This window comes from Saimiri boliviensis, chromosome 3, assembly GCF_048565385.1.
Source record: "Saimiri boliviensis isolate mSaiBol1 chromosome 3, mSaiBol1.pri, whole genome shotgun sequence".
NCBI classification, from domain to species: Eukaryota; Metazoa; Chordata; class Mammalia; order Primates; family Cebidae; genus Saimiri; species Saimiri boliviensis.
This window is the reverse complement of record NC_133451.1, coordinates 42,771,740-42,797,184: the sequence shown is the minus strand read 5'-3', so window position 1 is coordinate 42,797,184 and position 25,445 is coordinate 42,771,740. Positions and strand designations below refer to the sequence as shown.

The 25,445-nt window shown below is 35.8% G+C and overlaps 1 protein-coding gene across 1 annotated transcript in view; it reads left to right on the top strand.

Annotated features, from left to right (window-relative positions):
• KCTD8 (potassium channel tetramerization domain containing 8) overlaps positions 1-23,943 on the top strand; it is a 261,766-nt gene extending 237,823 nt beyond the window's left edge. The window contains exon 2 of the mRNA XM_003940965.4: positions 21,549-23,943. Coding sequence (XP_003941014.3) covers positions 21,549-22,009 — 461 coding nt within the window. The 3' untranslated portion in view covers positions 22,010-23,943. The remainder of the gene's footprint in view (positions 1-21,548) is intronic.
• Positions 23,944-25,445: the final 1,502 nt, after the last annotated feature.

Below are 25,445 nucleotides of genomic sequence, written 5' to 3'. Positions count from 1 at the left end.
AAGGATCTTTTTTTATTTCTGTGTAATCAGTTGTAATGTCATATTCATAATTTCTGATTGCATTTATTTGAGTCTTCTCTGTTTTCTTTCTCTGTTAATCTAGCTATTGGTTTATCAGTTTTGTCTATTCTTTTGATTAATCAACTCTCCGTTTCATTGATCTTTTATATGGTCTTTTGCATCTCAATTTCATTCAGTTCTTCTCTGGTTTTAGATATTTCTATTTTCCTGCTAGCTTTGCAGTTGGTTTGTTCTTTTTTTCCTCTTTCCTCCAGGTGTGATGTTACATCATTAATTTGAAACCTTTCTAACTACTTGATGAAGGCATTTAAGCTATAAATTTTCATCTTAGCATTGCTTTAGCTGCACCTCAAAGATTTCAGCAAGTTGTATCTTTAATTTCTTTAATTTCAAAAAGTGTTTTGATCTCTGCCCTAATGTTGTTCACCCAAGAGTTATTCTGGAGCAAGCTGATTAATTTCCATGTAGTAGTATGGTTTTGAGAGATATTATTTATACTGGTTTCCATTTTTATTGCCCTGTGGTCCAAGAGTACGCTTGGTATGATTTAAATTTTTTTGAATTTTCTTAGACTTGCTTTATGGCCAAGCATGTGGTTGATTTTTTAATACGTTCTGTGTGTACATGAAAAAAATGTATACGCTGTGGTTTGGTTTGGGGTAGAGTATTATATAGATATAATTTTGTCCAATTGGTCAAGTGTCAATTGTAAGTCCAAAATTTCTTTGTTACTTTTCTGCCTCAGTGATTTGTCTAAAGCTATCAGTGGGGTGTTATAGTACACCACTATTATTGTGTGGTTGTCTGTGTGTTTTTGTAGGTCAAAAAGAACTTCTTTTGTGAATCTGGGTGCTCCATTGTTGGGTGTATATATCTTTAGGATAGTTAAGTCTTCTAGTTGAATTGAACCTTTTATTGTTATATAATGCCCTTCTTTGTTTTTCATGATTGTTGTTGGTTTAAATTCTGTTTTATGCAATATAAGATGAGAAACTCCTGCTCTTTTTTAGTTTTCTGTTTGCCTAGTAGCTCTTTTTCCATGCCTTTACTTAGAGCCACCATTACATATAAGATGGGTCTCCGGAAGAGAGCAGACTCTTGAGTCTTGTCTTTTCATCCAGCTTGCCACTTTATGTCTTTTAAACAGAACATTTGGATCACTGGTATTCAGGGTTAGTATTGATATGTGATATTTTGTTTCTGTCATCATCTTGTTAGCTGTTGTTTTGTAGACTTCACTGTGTAATCACTTTATGTTGTCTGTGAGCTACGTACTTAGCGTGTTTTTGTGGTAACAAGTATGGATCTTTTGTTTTCATGTTTATCATTTCCTTAAGGACCTCTCGTAAGGCTGGTCTTGGTCTGGTGGTAACACATTTCTTTAGTGTTTGCTTGTCTGAGAAAGATTTTATTTCCCCTTCCCATATGAAGCTTAACTTGGTGGGATATGAACTTTTTGGTTGCATTTTTTTTTCTTTGAGAATGCTGAAAATGTGCCCCAGTTTCTTCTGGCTTGTAAGGTTTCTGCTGAGAGGTCTGCGCTAACCTCGTGAGTTTCCCATTATATGTGTTGCAATCTTTCTCTCTGTCTTTAACAATTTTTTTCTTTTGCATTTGTCTTAGTGAATCTGATGACTATATGCTGTAGGGAGAGTCATCTTATATAGTATCTAACTGGGGTTCTCTATATTTCTTGAAATTGCATGTTCACCTCTCTAGCAAGATTGGGGAAATTTTTATAAACTATATCCTCAAATATGTTTTTCAAGTTCCTGTGCACTCTCCATCTTTCCCAGTGATGCCAATGAGTTGTAGGTTTGGTCTCTTCACATAGTCCCATATTTCTCAGAGGTTGTGTTTATTTTTTAAAATTCATTTTTCATTACTTTTGTCTGACTGAGGTGATTTTAAGACCTGTTTTTTGAGGTCTGAAATTCTTTTCTAGGCTTGGTCTAATATTTTTAATGCTTCTGACTGTGTTATAATTTTTTAGTGAATTCTTTAATTCCAGAAGTTCAGTTTAATTATTTCTTCAAATGGCTATTTCTCATTTCAGCTTTTGGATCATTTTGCTGGATTCCTTGGATTGTGTTTCAGCTTTCTCCTGGATTGTGATGAGCTTCCTTGACATCCAGATTCTGAATTCTGTCTGTCATTTCAGTCATTTAAATTTGGTTAAAAACCATTGCTGGAGCAATATTGTGTTCCTTTGAAGGTAGGGGGACACACTAACTTTTTTAATGCCAGAATTTTTATGCTGATTTTTTTCTCATCTGAGAGGTCTGGTGTTCCTTTTACTGTGGTGTAAGTGTAATCAGTTGGCTTTATTTCTCTGTGTGCTTTCAGAAGGTCAAGGCTCTGTATAGAATCTTTATTTGTGGCTTAATTTTTGCCTTATGTTTCACAGGTGCTGTATCCTCGAAAAATATTATTGATTTTGTAATTTGAGCTGCTATTCAATAGGTGGGACTTAAGAATGATGGCCAGCAGATTGGCTCTTTTGTATTTTAAAATGTTCGTAGATATACTAAAGGTGGGGGAAAGAGATATGACCCTCTCACCAGATCTGCTCCTGGATTTTAGAGGATCCCCCTTTGATTAGTGTTGTTGTTCTTGCATTTCCTTTCTAACTTGTTCCAGGCTGCGGGGCTCCCTCAGGAAGAGGTCAGGGGTGGTAGACAGGACTGGCCCTGTTGGGGGAGGCATACCCCACTCCTCTACTGGCCTATGGACCTGGGCTTCTTACCACTCTTGGTGTTCTGAGAAGCAGGGCTTTCTCTCCTGCTTGGACATTGCCCAAACCAGTGGGCCTTGTCTGGCCAAGAGAAACAGGAGTTCGGGGAGTCACACAGTCTGCCATCTGCGTGTTTTCCGGGGGAATACAGAGCTGTGCCTGCCTGCAGCATTCGCGTGGGTAGGGCCACTGAGCTGGAAGCCTAAGCCAACAAGTTCCACCTGGCTAAAAGCAGCTAGATCACAGTGCTGGAAGCAAGAGCAGAGCCTTGTCTGGCAAGGAGGCATGAGGTAGTCTGACTGCTCCCTAGCACCCCAACTGTGGCCTTTATTGGTGTTATTGCAGCTGATACCAGGCTGTTCACGGATTCAAGACCTGTGGGATACCCTGTGTGCTTGAGTATTGCCTCTGCAAAATCTCTGTTTGGCTTTCTGTATCAGTCTAGAAGCCAGGGAAAGAGGTATTTCTCCAGTTCCCAAGATTGCACAAATCCATGTAGGAAGTGTGGATTCCCTGGGAGCTCTTACTCTCTCACCCTTTCCCTGTGTTAGGAAGCTTCCTCTGTTTCTGCACTGGTCCCAGGTGGGTAATTGCCCAGTTTCAGTATTCTCTGTTCTTATGTGTTCTCTTACTCTCTTGATGAATCCTGACATGGTTTCTCAGTCTTCTCTGTTATTTATGTGTTCTCTTACTCCCTTAGTGGATCCTGACATGGTTTCTTAGACAATTCAACTGAAGAGTTAGTATTTACTCTCCACTTTGTCTCCTTTTCATGAGAGCAGGTGCACACTAGCTGCTTCCAGTCTGCTATCTTGAACCCCCTTCTCCAATGCAAGTTTTAAATGCAAATATAAGAGCATTTAATCTGTGTATGGAATCACCAAAACTACACAATTTATATTCCCTTGCATATGGTATCTTACCAGAAAAGTGAAAGGTTGTACAAAATTTACATTTTATTTGTTTTCTACTTCTTGATATGTATGCATTCTACCAAAACTCTTTACCTTTGGATTACTGATAGGTAAAGAAGGAGTGTAAAAAAGAACTATGGGTTTCTCTTTCTCTTTCTTTCAATGCCATCATTTTCCCCATAATTATGAGTAAGAAAGAGTATGATAGGATTGCTTTGTCATTTGTGTTTATTAGAATGTCATTGCTTTCTGCATTCAAGCAAGTTATAGTTGGTACAAAGGATGTGGCCTCTGGAGGGCTGTCAGTGCCTCCACCCTTTCTTCCCCTTTACTTAGTATTAATGTAACATGTTTACTTTATACAGACTTTTAATGCTTGTTTTATTGTTCACTCACTACACTTTCTTCCATTTTACCTTTTACTTTTAACTATTTGATTATGTATGCCTTGTATTTTTATTATTCTAGTAGGTAGTTTAAAAATTAACATATGCTTTACATATTTTCTAACAATGCACAGAATTAACCAGCATCTATATTCTTTTTTTCAACAAGACAATATCCTTAGTATTCTATTATTTCCTTCAGCCCTCTTACTTCCCCTGTTCTAATAGTCAGGATCTTGGTTCTAGAGAGTTAGTAACCTTTTAAATTATTACCAAGAATTACATATAAAATACTCTTTTGTTATTAATAAAATAGTTAAAGGGTAGAGCAATTTGGACACATAATACTAAAGATTTTACTTATAAAGTAAAGGAAAGAAGGAAGAAAGGAGAGAGAGAGAAAGAGAAAAGAAAGAGGATATATAAATTTGAGTTTTTCATTCAAGTTGCACATAATTCTTTTAAGTAATTTTTATGAAGTGAATGAAGAGTAGGCACTCTGATTACTTTCACTAAACCACATGAAGTTGAAGGAGAATATTCATTTCTGTGAATTCCGTGTTCTCAGCACTTCAAGGGAAGTTATGAGTCACACGAGTCATACAAAGAGCATGGTCTGTTACTAATGCTTTATGTATTTACATTTTCTCTACCTCCAAGCTTTTAATGAATAACCATTAATATAGCTCATAATTAAATATGCTTTTCCAAAAGTATTTCCAATGCAAACTTACCCCTGAGATAACATTTTTATTGATCTACAGAGAAGGTCTTACCAGTATATCTTTTTACCTTATAATGGTTTTATTAATAGCATTTCATGATCTTTTACTTTTAATCTGTAAGGCTGTAATGTCAGAAAAGAAGACTGATGTTAGTGGTGCTATTGAAATACCACGTTTAGACTAAAGTGCACTATAAAGTGATAGGATAAGTTCAAGGCATCTCAACACTGACAGAATCTGCGCATTATTTAATTAGGCTCTGAAATATCTTAGCAGAAATTTCTGGCCTTATGTCCGAACCTTTCTGGATCATGTGCTGCACATCACTGTAAAGTTTGGTCTTACATATGTCTTATCCTACAAATATAATTTTAATATTTTGGGAATTACAGTACCTGAGAAGTCATGGGTCCTAAGATAGTACTAAGAATAATCTTAGGATTCATCCTCTCTGTTTTTGCTTTCTTATGTTCCATCTACATTTTATCTATTTCCCTAATTTCACTTTGTAAATTTTACTGTAAGATTTACATTTTAAATCGATAATTTTCCTTCCAACCATAGTTGCTTCTTATAATGGTTCATATAATTAATATAAAATAACCTTATATTTGTCTTAATTCACAGATATATGCTTGTCAGAGGATATTGCAACCTAACTTTGTCTTTGTGAAACAGAAAAAGACCTTACGTTTGATAAATAGACATTGCTTGGTTAAAGTGGCTTGGTCCCAGTAAAAAGTCACAATAAACTGAGTTAGAAAGCACTGTCTACATTTTCATATGTATAGCCTTTTAAATTTCTTTTTCATTAAAATAGCTAGATGTAAAATAAAATAATGTTATGTTGCAAACAATCTAAAGAAATGATAATATTCAAGTGCAGTTAAGCACACTTTTATCCCCAAATTTTCAGATATGCATGTCAGTTTAATCCTTAAGGGCTCGAAATTATGAGTAATTATAGCTCTAGTTTAAAATTTCAAGAAAGCTGGTTTTAACACCACTTTCAGAAATTTGTGGCAGCATGTGTATCTCAGAGCTTCACTAAGCTTAAGCTCTAAAGTCAGACAGATCTTCATCTGCCTTTGCCTCTTCCAAATATGACCTGTCATGTTTTATAACCTCTCTAAGCCTCAGTTTCCTAATGTGTAAAATAAACATAGGAGGTCTCTACTTTATGGAGTTATTATGAGATGTAAATAAGATGCTATGTATAGTGCACAAAGCATGGTACCTGATCCATAGCAAACATTAAATAAATGTTAAGTATTATAAATTTAACTTGTTGAAATATGAACTAAGTAAAATTGTACTTATTTTATTGCTAGGTTTGTTTATCTCAGTTTATTATCTTTTTAAACTAGCAGTGTGTTAGTAAGGGTTCTCTAGAGGGACAGAACTGATATGATATATATATATATATATATATATATATCTCGCAGTCCACTGACTCAAATGTTAATCTACTTTGGCAACACCCTCACAAACACATCGAAGAACAATACTTTACATCCTTCGATCCAATTAAGTTGACATTCATATTAACCATTCACAGGAAAAGGTGACACATAGTGACATGTTGCTGAAGGATGGCATGAAAAACTTACTTTACTGCAAAACAGAGTGATTTCTATTTTTTTTTTTTTTTTTTTGAGATGGAGTTTCACTCTTGTTACCCAGGCTGGAGTGGGAGTGCAATGGCACGATCTTGACTCACTGCAACCTCTGCCTCCTGGGTTCAAACAATTCTCCTGCCTCAGCCTCCCGAGTAGCTGGGACTACAGGCGCGCGCCACCGTGCTCAGCTAATTTTTTCTATGTTTAGTAGAGACGGGGTTTCACCATATTGACCAGGATGGTCTCTATCTCTTGACCTCGTGATCCACTCGCCTCGGCCTCCCAAAGTGCTGGGATTATAGGCGTGAGCCACCACGCCCGGCCGTGATTTCTATTTTTAACCAGACTTGCATAACGAAGTATTTATCAGTTCTGTGTGTGTGTGTGTGTGTGTGTGTATCTTTGCCTACCTTGCACTCCTATCTACTTTTTGAGATAGATTTTTTTCCCCTTTACATAGGAGTGGATAAGGAGCACAGTCTAGGCCAGTAATAATAGAGCAAATAATACCCATCCCAGCCTTAAGGGATGTGGGCACATGAATCTGTTAGTAATATAACAGTAAATTCCTAGGATTCTTTTAATTCTTTATATTGCTGTCATAATGATTTGCTCATAAATACACACTGATTAGACTTATTTTTGTTTGATTTTCTCCAAATTTCTTCAATTTCTTTGGTCAGTAACTAGAAATGTGCATTTAAAAAGTTAAGTTTATGCATTAAAGATTAAGTGTTCTCCAAAAACAAATACAAATAACACATCACTCAAGTTGTTTCAAGAAGAGAGGTGTGTTATATTTCAAGGTTATTTGCATCTAATAAATACCTAAATAGATTTATAAGATAAATTTATTTTATATACTTTTTATTTTATTTGGTCTAAAATACATTTCTAACAGTAGAGTTAGTCATAGGAATCACTGAACCAGACGTCCAAATACTGTTAGGTTTCCCTTTCAGTTCTCATTCTCTCCTACTGTAGTTGGGGTTGGGAGACTTAGTCCCTCACAGTCATATCTGAGAGATTCTTGTTCAAAGATGTAAAGGCATTCTCATTCTTTCCACTCATGAACAGTTTGAAATATTCCAGAGATTTCATTTTATCTAATCACCCAGATTATTTATCTCCCAACCTTCATCCTTACTTTAGAATAGGGGGCTGATTTGGTAGAGCATTATGATTAGCCCTGTCTAGGTAATAAGTACACTACTGTAGCCTGGTGATTGGGGTCTGTCATATAAGATAGATAGAGCACCAACTATATTCTCAGACATACATATCCATGCAGCTGATAAGAAATTTACTCTGTCTAAACAAGTATCATTATAAACAGATCTGAACCTATCGTTCACATAGGTGAAGAATTAAATACAGGAATGCATGTGATATTTAGGCTAATATTAATCTCTCCAGTTTGACTTGAAATGGAGGGTGAGATAATAGAAAATGAAATGTGGACTTTAAGCTGGAACTAGGCCATGAAAGTCTTGTCTGTGGAGCTAAAAGATTTGGCTATGTTTCTGAAATCCATTGAGGTTTTCTGAGAACAGGTGCTATAATAAAAGCTGTATTTTAGTGCAATGTAGCTGAGATCTTTGTTTAGTATGGATAAAAGGAGACAAAGATTAGAGATGAAAGTATCTCTAGACAAGTATTACAATTGATTCAGTAAGAGTTAATGAGGATCAAAACTGTGAGAGTGAATACTGAAGGTGAGGAAAATGATTGAGATATTATCAAAGTATCAAGAGGACTAGATAACTGTTTGCTTTGGGAAGGGATCAATAGAGGAGTAGAAATTAGAATAGTGAAATGACTTTGAGATTTAAAAGCTGGGTAATTAAGAAGACTGTGGTGCTTCCATAAAAATAGAAAAACAGAAAGCCTAAGAGAAGGAACTGGTGTAAGAGAAAAAGAATAGTGAGGCTATTTTTTGACATGATTTTTTTGAAGTTTAGAAGATGTTCAAAGGCAGTAAAAACATTAGACTAGAATGACAAGGAATGATCAGGTTCTGGAAATGTATGTAGAGTCAGTTACAGAGAGAGACAGTTCTGTGATTGTGTGTGCGTGTGTGTGTGTGTGTGTGTGTGTGTGTGTGTGTTGGAATGGGTTAGATGGGTGGCTATGTTTAAATGTTTGTAGAAAGAGAGAAAATAGTGTCTAATGGGGACAGAGATACGATGAAGTGACTATCTTATTAACCTAATTATTCAAATGATGGTTGATCTATATAATTGGAGAGAACTTTGACTAGGTAGGATAATTTTTTCCAAAATATTAAGGGCTCTTAGTTGAAAGCAGGGAACAGATGTATTCTATGTTGCTCCAGAAGGTAGAAGTAGAATTAGTGAGTGACACTATTTGAGAAGACAAATTATGGCTGAGTATAGAAATTTTTTAACATTAGGAATACCTGCAAAATAGGATGATTTGCAGTACAATACTCTGGGCTTATTGCTGTAATAGGAGATTAAAGAAGCAGGATGACCATTTGATAGAGCCTGAAAAATATTTTAATAGATCAATTAATATTCTACATTTCAGATCCTATATCTTCCAGTTATTAAGGATAATATTATGTTCACTTATATAAGATGACATAACATCGATCAAGGGCCAGGCATTACACTAAATCCTTTGCATTAGTTCCTATTGACTACTACTACAAATTACCATAAGCTTGGTGACTTACAAAACTAGAAATCTATTCTCTCACAGCTCCAGAAGCTTGAAGTTTGAAGTAAGGTTCACTGAGCTGAAATCAAGGTGTCAGCAGGGCTACACTATCTTGAGAAGTTTTGGAGAAAAATCTGTTGATTGCTACTGATGGTAGCTGACATTACTTGATTTGTAGCTGAATCACTCCAACCTCTGATTCCATGGTCACATTGCCTCCTTCTCTGTAGGTATCAGCTCTCTCACTGCCTCCTTCTTGTAAGGATACCACTGATTGAATTTAGGGTCCAGTTGGATAATCCAGAATGATTTCACCATCTTAAAATCCTTAATTATACCTACAAAGACTTTTGTCATGGAAAGTGACATTTACCGGATTCCAGGGATTTGTGCCTGGTATCTTTTATGGAACCACTTTTTGCCTACTACAAAGGCCTTCCTCACATTTATCTTGACTTAAAGTAACCCTAGGAGGGAGGTGCCATATTTCCATTCCTTTTTAAGCAGAATAGGAAAATGAACCTTAAAGACACATTTGGCACCTAGCTAATAGATGTCAGAACTTTACACGAAGCACAGTTATGCTCTATTCAAAGGCTGGGCTCTTTTTTTATTGTACTGTGAAATGAAATTAAACCCTGCTATCCACATATATGCCTTCATCTTTCATTCATCATGATGATTCTGCACTGAGCTGCTGCCATAACAAGCACACTTTTATAAATTTCAAGTGAAAAGAAGTAGCACTCATATTCAATAGTATGGCAGCTACAAGAAGTTGCATATGGCTGAACATTCTTGGAAATACTTGAAACCATTTATTGGCAGGTAGGCACTTAAGATCTGAAGAGATCCAACCAATAAAGATCCACTTAACAATGGCTTCTGCTGGAAATTGTTCCTGCTCCTGCAACCAAAGAATGTTAGACTCTGTGTGTGTGTGTGTGTGTGTGTGTGTGTGTGTATGTGTGTGTGCGTGTGTGTGTATTTACCTCTTCCACAACCTCTGCTTCCTCTATTTCACTGAGAGATTTTTCCTCAGGTCTAAGGCAGTTTTTTAGTATTGTGTAACAGGCAATGATAATTTACAACCAGCATGGTTTTATGATCATATAAATTTGTTACACATGGCCCATCATAAGTGTACCACCAACCTGTATTAACAGAGTGCCATCTTTTTTCCTCCCTGAGCCACCAGACGTGTTTGTAGAGACAACTTCTCATTAATCCTTGCCAAGCACCTTGTAAGTGTTATGATCCACATTTTATAGATGTGAAACAAGCAAGCATAGGCTTGTGTTTGCAAATATGAAAACCAAATAAATCATCCTTCTCGTATAACATGTGCTTGAAAAAAAGGAGGTCATTAGAAGGTGGCTACCTGGGCATGTGAAAAATAACTTTGCTAATCTCAGTGATAAGGAATGGTAGTAGATTCAGATGTGGGAATCTGGGAATGAGCAGGAAGTAGTTCAGTAGCCTTCATTCCAGATTCCAAAGGGAGCCTAGGCATCACTGTGTGGAGTTTTTGTTTTTAATGTAAGCGCAAGAAGGATGAATATGGATAGAATCCTAGCTTCCATGTGGGAAATGAAGAGATTAGTTTTAAATGAAGAGTTCTTGCAAGGTGTCTGCAACAATTTTGCATGTGATAAGGCTTCTGAGAGGACAAGTGAACACCTAGTATGTTTTCTACTATGATCAGGTACAATCATGTAAGTGATGTAGCATTCTTCTGCAGAAAAAAAGAAAATTATTTTTCCACATTACATTTGGTTCTCAAGTAACTTTTATTTCTCTTTAATAAACTAAAAGGGATACTCTGCCAAAGGAATGATATTTTCATTAACTAAAGAGACTGTGAGGCTCTTGACTCACTGCTAATAGCTTATCTACATCAACTCCGTCATTTCTTCATTTTTGTTACACTCTTTAAGCTGAGTTACACTTGGGTTTATATATTTTGATTAAAACCAAGCAAATCAAAAAGGAAATTCTTTAGAAATAAAAAAATCTCCTGTGTGCTTAGACAATATTTTGTAGATAATATTAATTTTATTTAATTCAGTTAGATAAACAGTTACTGAATTCTTACAAGCCTAGCCATGGGGTGGTGCTTCAGGAATTATCAAGACAAAAATAAAAATCTATTTTATAGGAAATGGGAAAAATTCCCTCATTCCCCTGACAGGGTATGTGATGGGAAGGTGACTCACTTCTTCAGTGCCTTACTGCTCAGAACTCCTAGGGGGAACATGCAGATGGGCAGATTGTGGGGAGTGTGGGCTTAAACTCCACGACAGCATCTAAGGGTACATGTCTACAGCTCCTTAAGCCCCAGAGGGCATGTTACAGTGCCCTCTTTTAGTTTTGCCATCTGTAGGCAGCTTGTGTTCATCAGCTCAATTAGACACTCTGCCTTATCGCAAGGACAGAGGGCTTTCTCTATCCCAGGATTCTTGCCTTGGTATACCGGAAAAATTGGATTACATATGGGCTTGGAGAATGAGTGCAAGTTTTTATTGAATGTTGGAAGTAGCTCTCTGCATATGGATGGGGAGCCAGCAGAGATACAGAGTGGGAGGGTGGTTTTTGCCTAGAGTAAGGTGGCCCAACTCCCCTCTGTTGCTCTGGCCAAATTCCCCTCAGCATCCACATATTTCCACCAGTTGATGTCCTGCTGACATCTTCCAGTGCCTGTCAGTGTGCTCTTCTGCTCCTCTGCTCCTCTCGATGCCCTGCCACCTATGCTCTTCTGCCAGTGTGTTGTTCTTGATGTGCAGCTGCTTGTGTCTGTGGGGTTTTTTATAGGCACAGGATGGGAGCATGACAGGCCGGAGTCGTCTTGGAAAATGCAACATTTAGGCATGAAAACAGGAGTGCCTGCCTTTACCTAGGTCTGTGGGCACAGGCCTGAGGCTGGAGACCTCTCCAGGAACCCTGCCCTTCTCCATCCAGCACTTCCTGACCTCCTTCTATGTCAATTATATTAGTGTGTAAGTGTTTTGTGTGTGTATTTGTGTGTGTTTTGTAGGGCAAAACACAGGGATGAAAGTTAAACTGAGTATAGAAATAACTATTATTTAAGGCAAAATAGGTTCATTACCTTGAGATGGATTCAAAGAACTATGGATTATTAAAAGAGCAGGAAATCACAAGCAATTACATCCAAATATGATCATGAGAAGTTTTATGCTGAAAGAAACATGTGGAACAGGATTCGAAGGATAGCTAAAAGGAGCATGGGTAAGGAAAGAATACAGACCAGAGAAAAAGAAGCAAGCATTGGTAGAGCAAGGCATTCACCAGAAATAAGTATATGAAAGTCAGCAGATGGGGAGCACTAACAGATGGGCTGGGGTTATTTGTCATGGGGGCATGGCATGAAGATGGTTACACTTAAGATAATTTCCAAACCAAGATGTTATAATCAAATTTTATCTTATGTGCAGAGAAACCATCTAGAAGGTTTTTGAAAAAGGATATACTTAATGGAATTAGGTTTTAGGAATATTTACTTAGTAATGGCATTGAGAATAGTCTGAAGTAGGACTAAAGTGGAGTCAGAGAATTGGTTAGGAAATGCAGTGAGAAATTATGAGAAACCTGTCATAGGTGGTGGAAATTGGAACAGAGATTAATAGATAGATTCAAGGGCTGCTGTAACGGTAGCATTGATAAGACACGACAAGTGATTGAAAATAAAAGATGAATCTACTGGATAGCCGAAGGTAACCTTGGGTATGGTTTGCGGAAATAACTGAGTCATAGGAAGATACCGATTCGTAGAATGAGAGGAAGGCAATAAGATTATTTTTGGACACCTCTTCTAATTTATGTCTCACTAAATAAATATATTTTCTCTGACATTTCTTTCGTTATGCTGTATTACATTTGCTTATGCACTTTACTATTATAGTATTGTTTATTCAGTGATAATACAAATCAGGCTCCTGAACTGTCTGAGTGATAGAAGGAAACATAAGATTCCATATAATCCCTCATGGAAGTTGTAAACTCTTTGAGGAATATGCGACACCAGAAGTGTGACCGCAGGACCAATTTTTATATATGGGGAGTGGGAGCATTCCTATTACTCTATGGACATTGAAATGAATATTTACTAGCCTAAAATGGTAAATGCTAACTCCCAAGTAGGTGATATAGTTAGTAGTAAATGCTATAGAAACTCAGAGGCATGAAGATAATTTTACTAATTTTGTTAAGCAACTATTCTGATCAAGGCACCATGAGAGAATAAAAATACCATAGTTTCTGCCTTTGAGGAGTTTAAAGTTAAAGACTGAGAGACACACTATGAGTAGTTACATATGATAAAAATTAACAAATTCAGGGAGTATCAGAAGAGTGGGTTGGTGATGACCATGTCAGGATGAAAAAAGAAATATGACCATGTTTCTCTTTTCAAGTCACACTTCTTTCTTTTCTTTTGTTCTTCTCTTTCAACCGTAAAAGTGCCTAAGTAATGCTAATGGAGATTATAGAAAACATAAATAAATGAGTAAAGCTGGAAACCGTGATCCTCAGCAAACTGGCACAAGAACATAATACCAAACACCGCATGTTCTCACTCACAAGTTGATGTTGAACAATGGGAACACATGGACACAGGGAGGGGTACATCACACATCCACACACCAGGGCCTGTTGGGGGAAGGGTTTGGGGAGGGATAGCAGGGAGTGGGGGAATAGGGGAGGGATAGCATTAGGAGAAATACCTAATGTAGGTGTTGGGGTGATGGATGCAGCATACTAATACTACCATAGCACGTGTATACCTATGTAACAAACCTGCACATTCTGCAAATGTACCCCAGAACTTAGAGTATTATAATTTTAAAAAAAGAAAAAAAATTACTGAGTTCAATTTTTCTCACATACAAATTAATTTTTATTCATCTGTCTTCTACTCTAAGATGAACACATCTCCTTATGACCTATAAGTTTCGATTTAGCATGGCAGTTTTACTGATTTATCATAAAATGACCCCATTCCTTAGCTCACTCTAATCACAAATCAGCCTCTCTTTATTTTACTCCTTGCTCCCTTGTCCATGCCCTATTCACACTTTAACTTCGTCTGCACTTGTCATCCCAAGCCTGAACTACTTGATATCAGGGACTGTGGTTGTGCAGTTGTGTGTGCACATGTGTGTGTGTCCCCACCCTTGTAACTAACACTATGCCTTATACATAGTAGGCGCTCAGCGGATGTTTCTCAAATCAAAATGGAGTTTTTCCCTTTTGACTTAAGTGCTTAATACTTAGAAGCATGTGGTGCTAACATTTAAGATAGATTGGTTCATTCTGTTTAAGTACCACATAACCATTCACACATCATTGAGTTTACTACTATTAAAGGATAATTTCCCTTCTAGGAATTGTGACTGTTGCAGACACATTTTACATACCTATCCTTTTTTTATCATCACTGGGCAGGTAAAGAGATAAAAATAAAAAAGATTTTCTCAAGTATATAGACTTCATTTAGAAATGCTTGCATATTCAAGGAAAAAACTATAGAAATACTCTTATAAACATGTCCACACCCAGAACTACCCAGAAATTATGTAGCCTTTTTAAAGACAAAAATATTGACATTTAGTTTCTGTACCTCGTTATCTATTCAAATGACTGGGAAAATCTATCTTTTCCTCTTTTCTATTTTCATATAATAAAACCCAAGGGAATTGATCAAAAGCCCTGTTTTGCTGAGTTTTACAAGTTTGGGCCCATTGTGATATTTTCCATTTGTTCCATTTTACTTAATATAATATTTTTTATTACTGACCTTAATTCACACATTTTTGATAACTTATAACAGGACCTTTGTGTTTTATTTTCTTAAATAAATTCCCTTTGAACATAAAAATTTAATATTTCATAGCCTCTTGTCTACATATGTAAATGATAGATTTGCTTTATATAGGACTTTACACCTTACAAATTGTGTTCACATATATTATATCATTTGATTCTTACCAAAGCCATCTGACTAGATATTTCCATTTTAATTTCATTTTTAATTGATAAAAATTTGAGAACTGAAGAAACTATAAGACCTGTCTGCAATTCATATGTGCATAGTTGTTATGTACAGACCCAGGATCAGTGTGGAAACATTACAATTATTCAATCAGTGCTCTCAATATTCAACTGAACAAATTGACCATATCATGGCCAATTAACAAATGGATATTTACACTGAATAATAACAGCATTTTTTGGCATTTATACATGCCAGACTGATTTAAAGTACTTAATATATGTTAGCTCATTTAATCCTAGCTAAGACTATTTGAAGTTTAAACATGAGGAGACTGAGGCCCAAGAAAAGTAGGCAACTTGCCCAGAATAACAAATCTAGTAAGTTTTTAAACTGAGATGTGAACCCAGACAGTCTGCACAATGTGACCTTAAGTACCGTCCTCTTTGCTGGCAATTCACCAGTAAAAATAGATGTAATTAAACAAACAAATTAATAAGGTCTTCTAGAACTACACTTAGTGTCAGTAAGCTTGCAGAAAGTTATCCTTGACCCATAAATATTTAAAAAATACTGTAGTAGTAATTGAATTTGTTTCCTTGTTCTGAGGTAATTTCTATTCATGTTAACCTTTTAATGTTTAATATTTGATCAGAATTTTACATCTTGGAAAATCTCTTCCTATTCATTACATCATTTAGAACATAGAAGAACTTAGGGAGCAACCCCGAAATATAAACCAGGAAGAACCAAATATTACAGAGGTTACATGACCTACACAAAGTACTGCTTGGTTGGATTAGCTGAACCAGGCTCCCACCCAGATCTTCCATGGTTATTCCCTGAGTGATGAAAAAATGTCAGCATAGTAAATGTGTCTAACTGTGTGTGTCCATGTATGAATACTGAGTGTTCTTCAAAAATAGTATTGGAGAGGCATGACCTAGGTAGCTGGTTGTCAGCTCTCCTAGTTAAGACTATACTTGCCATAGACAAATGCTCAATGGATGGAGCATTCCTGGCTGGATATCCTAGTTTATTTAATAGCAAATAACCAAGTGAGAAGTTAATTAATTGTTCCAGTATCTGAAAGGTTAGGTGTATCTATTTATCTAACTCTTTTAAATAATTAACTTTTTTTTTTTACAGATAAATTTTAAGTTAATATGAGACTTGCTTATTCACTAATCTTTTGTGTACACTTTAATAAATGGTGATGATTTCTGAGGTCAGGAGATCGAGACCATCCTGGACAACATGGTGAAACCCCGTCTTTACCAAAAATACAAAAAAAATTAGCTGGATGTAGTGGCACACTCCTGTAGTCCCAGCTACTCAGGAGTCTGAGGCAGGAGAACTGCTTGAACCTAAGAGACAGAGATTGCAGTGAGCTGAGATTGTGCCACTGCACTAAAGCCTGGGCAACAGTGCAAGACTCCATCTCAAAAAATAAATAAATAAATAAATAAATAAATAAATAATAAATGGTAATGAGTTATTATATGGTTGCCCTAACTCACAGGGCAAAATGCTTTTGGGAAGACCTTTCAGGTATATATCTGATTCTATTACTAGTTGAAGAGACACAGAAGCATTTATAATAGTCATGCTGTTCCCATATATTCACTAGTTGGAGATATTTAAGTTATCATTCATGTGGTGCTTAAAGCATGTCAGGTGGCTTTGGACCACTGAATAAAATAATATAAAATTAAAGTTTTAAATTATCCTGGAAGCCTGCAATTAGCAGGCATCTGTGAGAAACTGGGCAACTAGAATAAATTATTATTTACTTTAATTAATTAATTTTTCTCTATTTCATATCATAAAAAGCAGCTAAATCAGTTTAAGTTATTGTATTTTAGAGTCAATTTAAATCCACTAAGTTATCAAAAATTATTTAAAGTATGCTTAAATGAATAGCAATAAAAACTGCTAGCATAGACAAAAAGAATCACTATTAGTGATCACTAGTGCTTTATACAGAGAACTGTCATATTATTCTATACATTCAAAGATGTACATAAAATAAAGCTAAGCATTCTCTTTCAAGTCATTACATACACCTCTGAATCTATTTGGTCTGATTGGAGGTCCACCTTGCCTAAAGATATCTTATTAAATAGGATTAGCAAAACATGAATATATATATATATTTATATATATATGTATATATATATGCCATATATATAACATAACATGAATACATTGTATATGTTACTATGTATTACTATATATTTGTTAATTTTTAATAATGTATATAACTATTTTAAGTTCTTTTTATTTTCAAAGCTCTTAGAATCACAGTAATTTCAGGATCCCCTTTTCTTCATAGTTATTGACAGTTATTGAAGTCTACAAAAAGAGATTCTAAAATATCTTAAGAATTTTAACACTTAATATTTATAAAATACTATGCTATAATAGACTCTATTTCTGATCATGCTCTGACCCATATTATTTGTCATTGGAAAGACAAGAGGGAAGAAAAGAGAGGGATATAGATGACTTTTTTAAAGGTGGCAAGGAAAATTGAAAAATAGTTGAAAAGTAAAATGTGAAAAAAAAAAAGTGCTAGTGTAGGAAATTCAGTTCGACTGATTTGGTGTGGAATGCATCTTAGTTCATCTTCCCAGAAAATTGTAGGGATCCTTGGCCACACATGTAAAATCTTTTTCTCTGCATCTTTTTGTCCTCACCCACTTGGAGTTAGAGAAAGCCAGTGAACTTCATCAGGCAAAGAGCTTATCTTATCCATACTTGTGTCTCCTCTAGAACCTAGCACTGCGTCTGGCACACAGTGGATGCAAAATTCTCAGCTGAACTCATTGATCCCTTCTTCAAAGAGGGCTTCCCTAATTTATCTTGCACTGCAAGATCAATTCATTTTCATCACACAAATGTTACATTCTGTTGTCATTAAGCGTTTTTTAATTCCTCCCAGTGAATAAAAACAAATAGAATAAGGCATTTACTTTGGTAGTGTCTAGTACTCTCTTTCTGCACTTTCACTTTGATATGATTGCTTTTCTGCTTGGGTATCTCTATCTAATGCTCTACTGCCCTGCTGATAAACAGGAAATTATTTTTTTCATCACTTTTTTATCCTTAATGTAAGTTGGTTTGCTCAGATATTTGCAGTTTAATCCTTTAATCATTATTGAGAATGAAAATCCTGTGATAGGGGCTTTTGGTAAAGTATAGCAAAATATTGACAGACAGGTTTAAAAAAACTCTACATTTATTTATATCCTATGTTGTATTAGGGTCTTGAATTTCATGCTTGCTTGAGATCACATTCAGCCATAAAGTGATTAAAGAGCTACTGCATCTCCTCCACCATTCCCAGCTTCATATAAATACATACATAGCAGCCCTTCACACTGAACTAGAAACCTCTAGGGATGTACATGACATATATACATTCAAAAATTCCACTGATACACCTTGATATGCTCCCATTGTTGAGAATCATTATACTAGATCCTTTTACATGATATCTTACTTAATCTTAAAATGCTCCTATGGGGAAAGTAGTTTTACTGGTATTATAGATGAACAAATTAATGCTTAGAGGAGCTAAGTATCTTGTTCAAAGCCACAAGACTAGTATTTTCTGGAGAGCTAGAATTTAAATTCAAGTCAGTAGGACTCCAAACCTATTTATTTTCAAATTTTATTGCCACATAAATCTGGAGCCACTAAAAACTGATTCTTCAAGTAACATCCCTCTATTCAATGCAGAAGACGGTTGGTGGCCAGAATGGGCCTGATAAAGTGGGTCTGTCAGAAACCCAGGAAGAGAGAGAAAGCACACTTGGCTGGGATATTTAAGAGCACTTAATATGGACAAGTTTACACCAGTGTAGGCAGTACCCTAAGATTAGTTATGGTACCTACATAGTTAATACCTATATTAGTCTATTTTCACTCTGCTGATAAAGACATACCTGAGACTGGGAAGAAAAAGAACTTTAATAGGCTTAAAGTTGCACATGGCTGGGGAGACCTTAAAGTTCCACATGGCTTGGGAGGTCTCACAATTATGGTGGAAGGCAAGAAGGAGCAAGTCATGTCTTACATGGATGGCAGCAGACAAAGAGAGAGCTTGTGCAGTAGAATTCCTCTTTTTAAAACCATCAGGTCCCAGATTTATTCACTATTGCGAGAACAGCATGAGAAAGATCTGATCCCATGATTCAATTACCTCCCACTGGGTCCCTCCCATGACACGTGGGAATTGTGGGAGTTACAATTCAAGATGAGATTTGGTGGGGACACAGCCAAAACATATTAACACCTGTAGGCCTAAAACTATGAGCCTCAATTTATTGAAATTTGAAGAGGGGGTGGAGGAAGAGGGAAGGAGAAGAAAACGAAGGGAGACAGAGAAAGCTTCCTGATTGGTTTGTGTCTCTTGGTCCAGGGATATAACCAGATCACCACATTCCTGGGACTAGTGTGGAGTTAGGTTGTTGTCTTGCTAATCTTTGGTGTTGACTGAAAGTCAGAAGGCAAGGGAGCTTAAGAACATAGTTCATACCCATCAGCCACTCTGGACAGAGGAGAATAGAGAATTGATCTGGGTAAGTCCAGCACAGAGTGTTAGCAGTGCATTTTCTCTACAACATCCCAAATTTACATTTCCCTGACAGTAAATGTGAATTGGCAGAGGCTTAAAACAAATAAAACCCAACAATTTTTTAAATCTTTGGTTGCAAATATTTCTGAAATATAATAGTGCACTTCCTTATTAAGCAATTATAAGCATTAGAACTTGTTCTGGTTTTACCATATTGCAGACAAAGGAAGTTTTATATATATATGTGTGTGTGTGTGTGTGTGTGTGTGTGTGTGTGTAGAGAGAGAGAGAGAGAGAGAGAGAGAGAGATGTATACTTTAAGTTTCTTTGTTGTTTTTTTTTCAGAAGAGGGAGTCAGGTTGGTCAAGATATAATTTACATACAGAAAAGCTCATCCATTTTAGGTATACAATTCTATCAGTTTTTACAAATGTATACAATAACATAACACCATAATCAAGAGAAAGAATATTTCCACCATTCCAGAATGTTGTAAAACTTTAAAAAACTTTAACTGAATATTTGGCATTGACATGTTTCTTCTAATTTTTAAATAGAAAAGTCAGTGTTAGAAACCAGCAGTGTTTTGTTTTTTAATCCTTCTGAGTAATATCAACTAGTCAGAAGGTTATTGGTTATTAACTAATTTCATATATATTAGACTGATCAATGGTTCATAACCTTGGCTGCACATTTGAAATTGCCTTGATCTATTAAATGGCCTGATGGTCAGGTGGCACTCCATTAAATCAGGAGGTCTGGGCTTGATTCCAAGGTATCAATAATCTAAACCTTTCTAGGTGATTCCAGTATGCAGCCAAGGTTAGATCCTCTGAATAAGACCAGTTGTTCTCACATCTGGCTGCACAATAGAACCCTTAGGCAATTGTTTTAAAACACTGATAACTTCCTCTTGATTCTGATTAATACAACTCGTTTAAAAATTTGACTCTAAGGAAAAAAATAAGATTTGAGTAACTTAGATCACTGAATTGTTGGGCTCCATTTAATCAAGGTTTTATAATAGTTCTGGGTGTGTGGTAGTGTTTAATAAATGTTAAATGGAGATCCTAATCCCACAGTGGAGTCGAAGAGAATAAAATACGCTTCTTCTTGGAAACACCTTGTGTATTTGAAATAATTACCTTTGAAAACTATCACTTTCTGAAACTTGTCTTCCTAGGTAATTTACCTCAAATGTTAGGCCTTATATTTTAAGAGAATACCGTATTTCAACTATATTTTCACACTGTAATATTAGGCCCCTATATATCTTATGGCATTTTCATAATTTTCTTTAAGGAAATAGGAAACAAGATTAAGAGACTAAAATAAGATTTAAACCAGCCTCCCCTTTGGAAGCATAAATGATATGACTGTAGCTCCGTGCACTGGAGAATACTGCAGCCTTGTAAAATACAACAATAGTACTTTCTTGCTTTTACAATGGCAGAATATATGTAGAAAGGACACCTAGTACAGTGGTTAGAACAGAAATGAACTAAGTGTCTAACAAAATAGATAGAAGGCTAACAAGCCATTACTTTTTTAATATATTCCAGGAACTAGAAATTAAAATAACAAAAATTATATTTTCAGTATGAAGTTATTAATGGCCTCTATGGCAGAAATTCTCATTAAACAAATCTCTCAAACTTTATTTTTATGAATAATTAATCAGCATGCTGCATCTTTCAATGTATGCTAAAGACCCTAGGTCTTGTATTTAATCCCACAAACAGACTAGTGGAACAAGCACCATTTTTGTTAAGATACATGTTCTTGATCTAAAATAGAAAATACAGAGTTTGTTTAATTTTACCTTCATACTTCTTATTCAACTATTCTACTCTTTTTATTTTTTTCCCTCCATTTTAGGACCACCTCAGAAAATAGTATCACCTAAACAAGAACATGAAGATAGGAAACATGACAAAGTCACTGACAAAGGAAGTGAAAGTGGGACTTCCTGTAATGAGCTCTCCACTTCCAGTTGTGACAGCCATTCAGAGGCAAGCACTCCCCAGGACAACCCATCCAGTGCCCAGCAAGCAACAGCTCACCAACCTAACACCTTAACATTGGATCGCCCCTCTAAAAAGGCACCTGTGCAATGGATGCCTCCACCAGACAAACGCAGAAACAGTGAACTCTTTCAGACACTCATCAGCAAGTCCCGGGAAACAAATCTGTCCAAAAAGAAAGTCTGTGAGAAGCTAAGTGTGGAAGAAGAAATGAAAAAGTGTATTCAGGATTTTAAAAAAATCCACATTCCAGATTATTTTCCAGAGCGCAAACGCCAATGGCAGTCTGAACTATTGCAGAAGTATGGGCTATAGTAATTATCACGTTTCTGCAGTATTTTGATGACATTCAATGTTTACTACAGTGTCACCACCTGACTGATGTCCTAACAATGGTCAGTGTGATCCTTGCTGCTCTTCCTTGTTGTGATTAGTGGATGTGGGACAGTATTTTATTTTATTCTTTTGTTGTTTTTGTTTATAGAAACATGAATTAAAAGGAAACAAATAAATCAATAAATGTTAAATCAAAATGGAGTATCTGATTCAAACCATTTTGCAAGAATGAAAGTAAAATGTGCATGTCAAGCTTAGAATCTTGATTTTTGAACTCTGGTCAACTGGACATGTTTGTCATTTTGTAACTCAACAAAAACAAACCATCATATCATACCAACTAAAATGATATATGGATGAAGCAACATAAAGTAAAATTTTAGACAATGGTGATAGGACCCAAATCTAAAACTGTCTAAATGTTAATGCAATAAAACAAGTATTATTTTTGCATGAGCACAATGTTACAAATAAATCACAAGAAATAGGGGAGATTTGTTTGTTGCTTGGAAAGAAAAAACTTACAAAAAAAAAACAGCAAAAAAAAAATGTTTTAGGCAAAGCCTATAAATGTAAGCTGTCTAGGAGATTGAATTTTCTTTGTTCTGGATCTGTGACTTTTTTGTGTATATGTATGGTGTTTATGTATGTTAAGATGGTGTAAATATGCCTTATGCTGTTTATTTATGGCATCAACATTCATTTATTAATGCTAGCCATGATTATTACTGTGAAATTAGTCTTTTACATCAGGCTGTGAAAATTGGTATAATGATGCTTTGAAAGATACTGTTATCGTGTTAATCAGAATAATAGAGGGAAATGATAAAGAGCTTTATGTATTTATTAAAAAAAGAAAAATGTATTAGAATTTCTTGATTTCTATTGACTCTTCTTGAAAAATATTCACCTGCTATCTTGTTTTCAATTTTCTTTTAAAACCTTAAGCTGTATAATGATTTGTTCAGACTTAATATTGACAAGTTTAAACATAATTGAAAATGCAGATATAGTCAGATCCAGATAATATTAGTATGGATTGATAAACATTTAGCCCACAAGAGAAAAAGTCCTCATCTGAAAATACGCTAAAATGTTATTTTAGCTCTCAACCAGATTGAAAGCTTCTCCAGAAACAACTAGTAAGTTACCTCTTACAGATCAAGTCACAAAAATGGCAATAGCAAACAAAAAGGCCAGGCTTTATAAAAAATGATTTCTTCCTGATTTTACATGTAGAAAGAAGCTTTCTTATCATAAGCCACATAATTTTGCCTTGCTATCTCCACCGAAAGAAATGTATATCATGAAATTTCGCTAAAGGAAAGGCTGAGAGAGGGTAAAGTATCTTTAAAACTAAAGAACTCATTCTCCTCTGTGGTTAGTCAAAAGGGAAGTTGAGCAGCATTTGTGGTATCATTTCTTTTAGCACAATGTAAGAAGATGAGCATTATCAACTCAAAGTTGAAAAAAAATCCACATTCATTTTTGGATGTATTGTTAGATTTCTTACTGTACCATTATGTAAAATATCACCTAGAGTGGACTATTAAAGGAAACTAATGTATATTGTTTACCTTGAATTGTCAATCAGGTTTTAGACAAACAGCTACTCTCAATTTCTGCGTTTTGTTTTGGGAAGGTTGACAGTCCCAACATGGCTTGATGTTGCTGCAACACACTGGTGAGAGGATAAAGCTTGGCAATCGGGTTGCCACAGTTCAGATACCACCTGTACTACATACTATCTGTATCTTAGGGAAAATGGGGATAATAAAGGGAGATAATTGGCATAATAAAGAGGCATCATACCATAGAAAACATTTAAATGATGTGCTTGAAAGAAAACATCACCATCACTACTGGAGCTGGAGAAAAAAAAGGAAGGTGTTTGTCTTACTGGAGTCTAGGAACCAGCACTATCAAATGGGGAATTTGTAATACTGGTGGGCAAGCTGTATGGTAAGAACTATAGCCTCTAAGGAGTCACAATCACTTTTAAAGATGCTTCATGAAGCACAGAGGAAGAATATTACCCTAGTTTCCCACTTTCCCCATATCCTAATTTTATATCAGCACCTTCCCTCTTCCCAATATAAATAGGAACCAGTTGGCTAAGCAGCCTAGGAAATGTAACTTGTACAAGGGATCCCCTTGTGACACAAAATCCAGCTGTAAAAGGTGAGGAATCAACTAATAAACCTGAAAAAAACCTCACACCCTGCTCTGGTTTTTTCCCAATAAAATAATTCAAATCGAATTGCAGTGGAAATAATTGGTAACTGGGAACTATCTGCTCATATCTCTACACTGTAAGATAAGGGAGGCCAATGATAATTGTGTATTCTTATAGTCCTTCTTGCTAAATTAGAATAAAAGTTCTGAACCATAGGAGAGAAGGGAGCCCACTTCCACTATGGTCTTTTGAGCACTTATCATACACCAAGCATTTGTCTCAAAGATCAGCAACAAATTCAAGAAACGCAAATGACCAGCTATTGCATTTGGAAGGAAGCTTACAGTGGGTCTGATTCTCCCAAGCCATCATATTTTCCCCAGAGGCTAAAACCTGGCTGGCCTCTATTTGGGTTACAAAGGGATCAAGGGAGGCAGATAGAATGGGGATTCTTTCTTTAAGGAAAGGAGACACCAAATTTAATGGTGAGTTGGGCTAAAACTCGTATATAAAACTCCCTTTCCAAAGATCCAGTAGATAAAATCTGACAATCACAACAAATCAAAAGACTGGAATCAGGCACTTTAGTTGAGTATTTATTCTCCCCTACATGTTTTACATTTTGTTTGGTACACAGTAGATATCGAACTTGTAACCTTATGTGTTGCCATTGCTAGTTTACATGGAAACATTTAGTACTAAATAAAATGGGAGAAAAAAACATAGAAGTCAAGTGTGACATTTTTGATTCTGGAAAAATGGAGTAGACTACCTTTTCCTATTCTTCCGACTAAGTGTAATTAAATCCCTTTACATTATATACAAAAAAAAAAAAAAAAAAAAAGTAGGACTCAGAAAGGCTGAAAGAAGAGGAAAGGCTAGCTAGGGATATTGTAAGAGGAAAGGTTAGCTAGGGGATACAGTAAGAGGAAAGGCTAGCTAGAAATAGGTAAGTTTCCTGAGATTTATTTTTGCCTCATACATCCCAGACTTGAACAAATGAAGATAGTAACCCAGAAACATCAATAACTGCAGACAAAACAAGCCCCAACAAAAGTGTGTTCTCTTTAGTTAAAAGACCAGAAAAGAGATAGCAAGACAAAAACAAAAACAAAAAAAAACCAAACCATTTAGATAAACTCTGCTGTGTCAGGTTGGTGAGAAGTGGACACAATTGCATTAATTCTTTTAAGCTTCCCACTTTTCATAGAATAAAATTCAAATACTGTATAGACCATA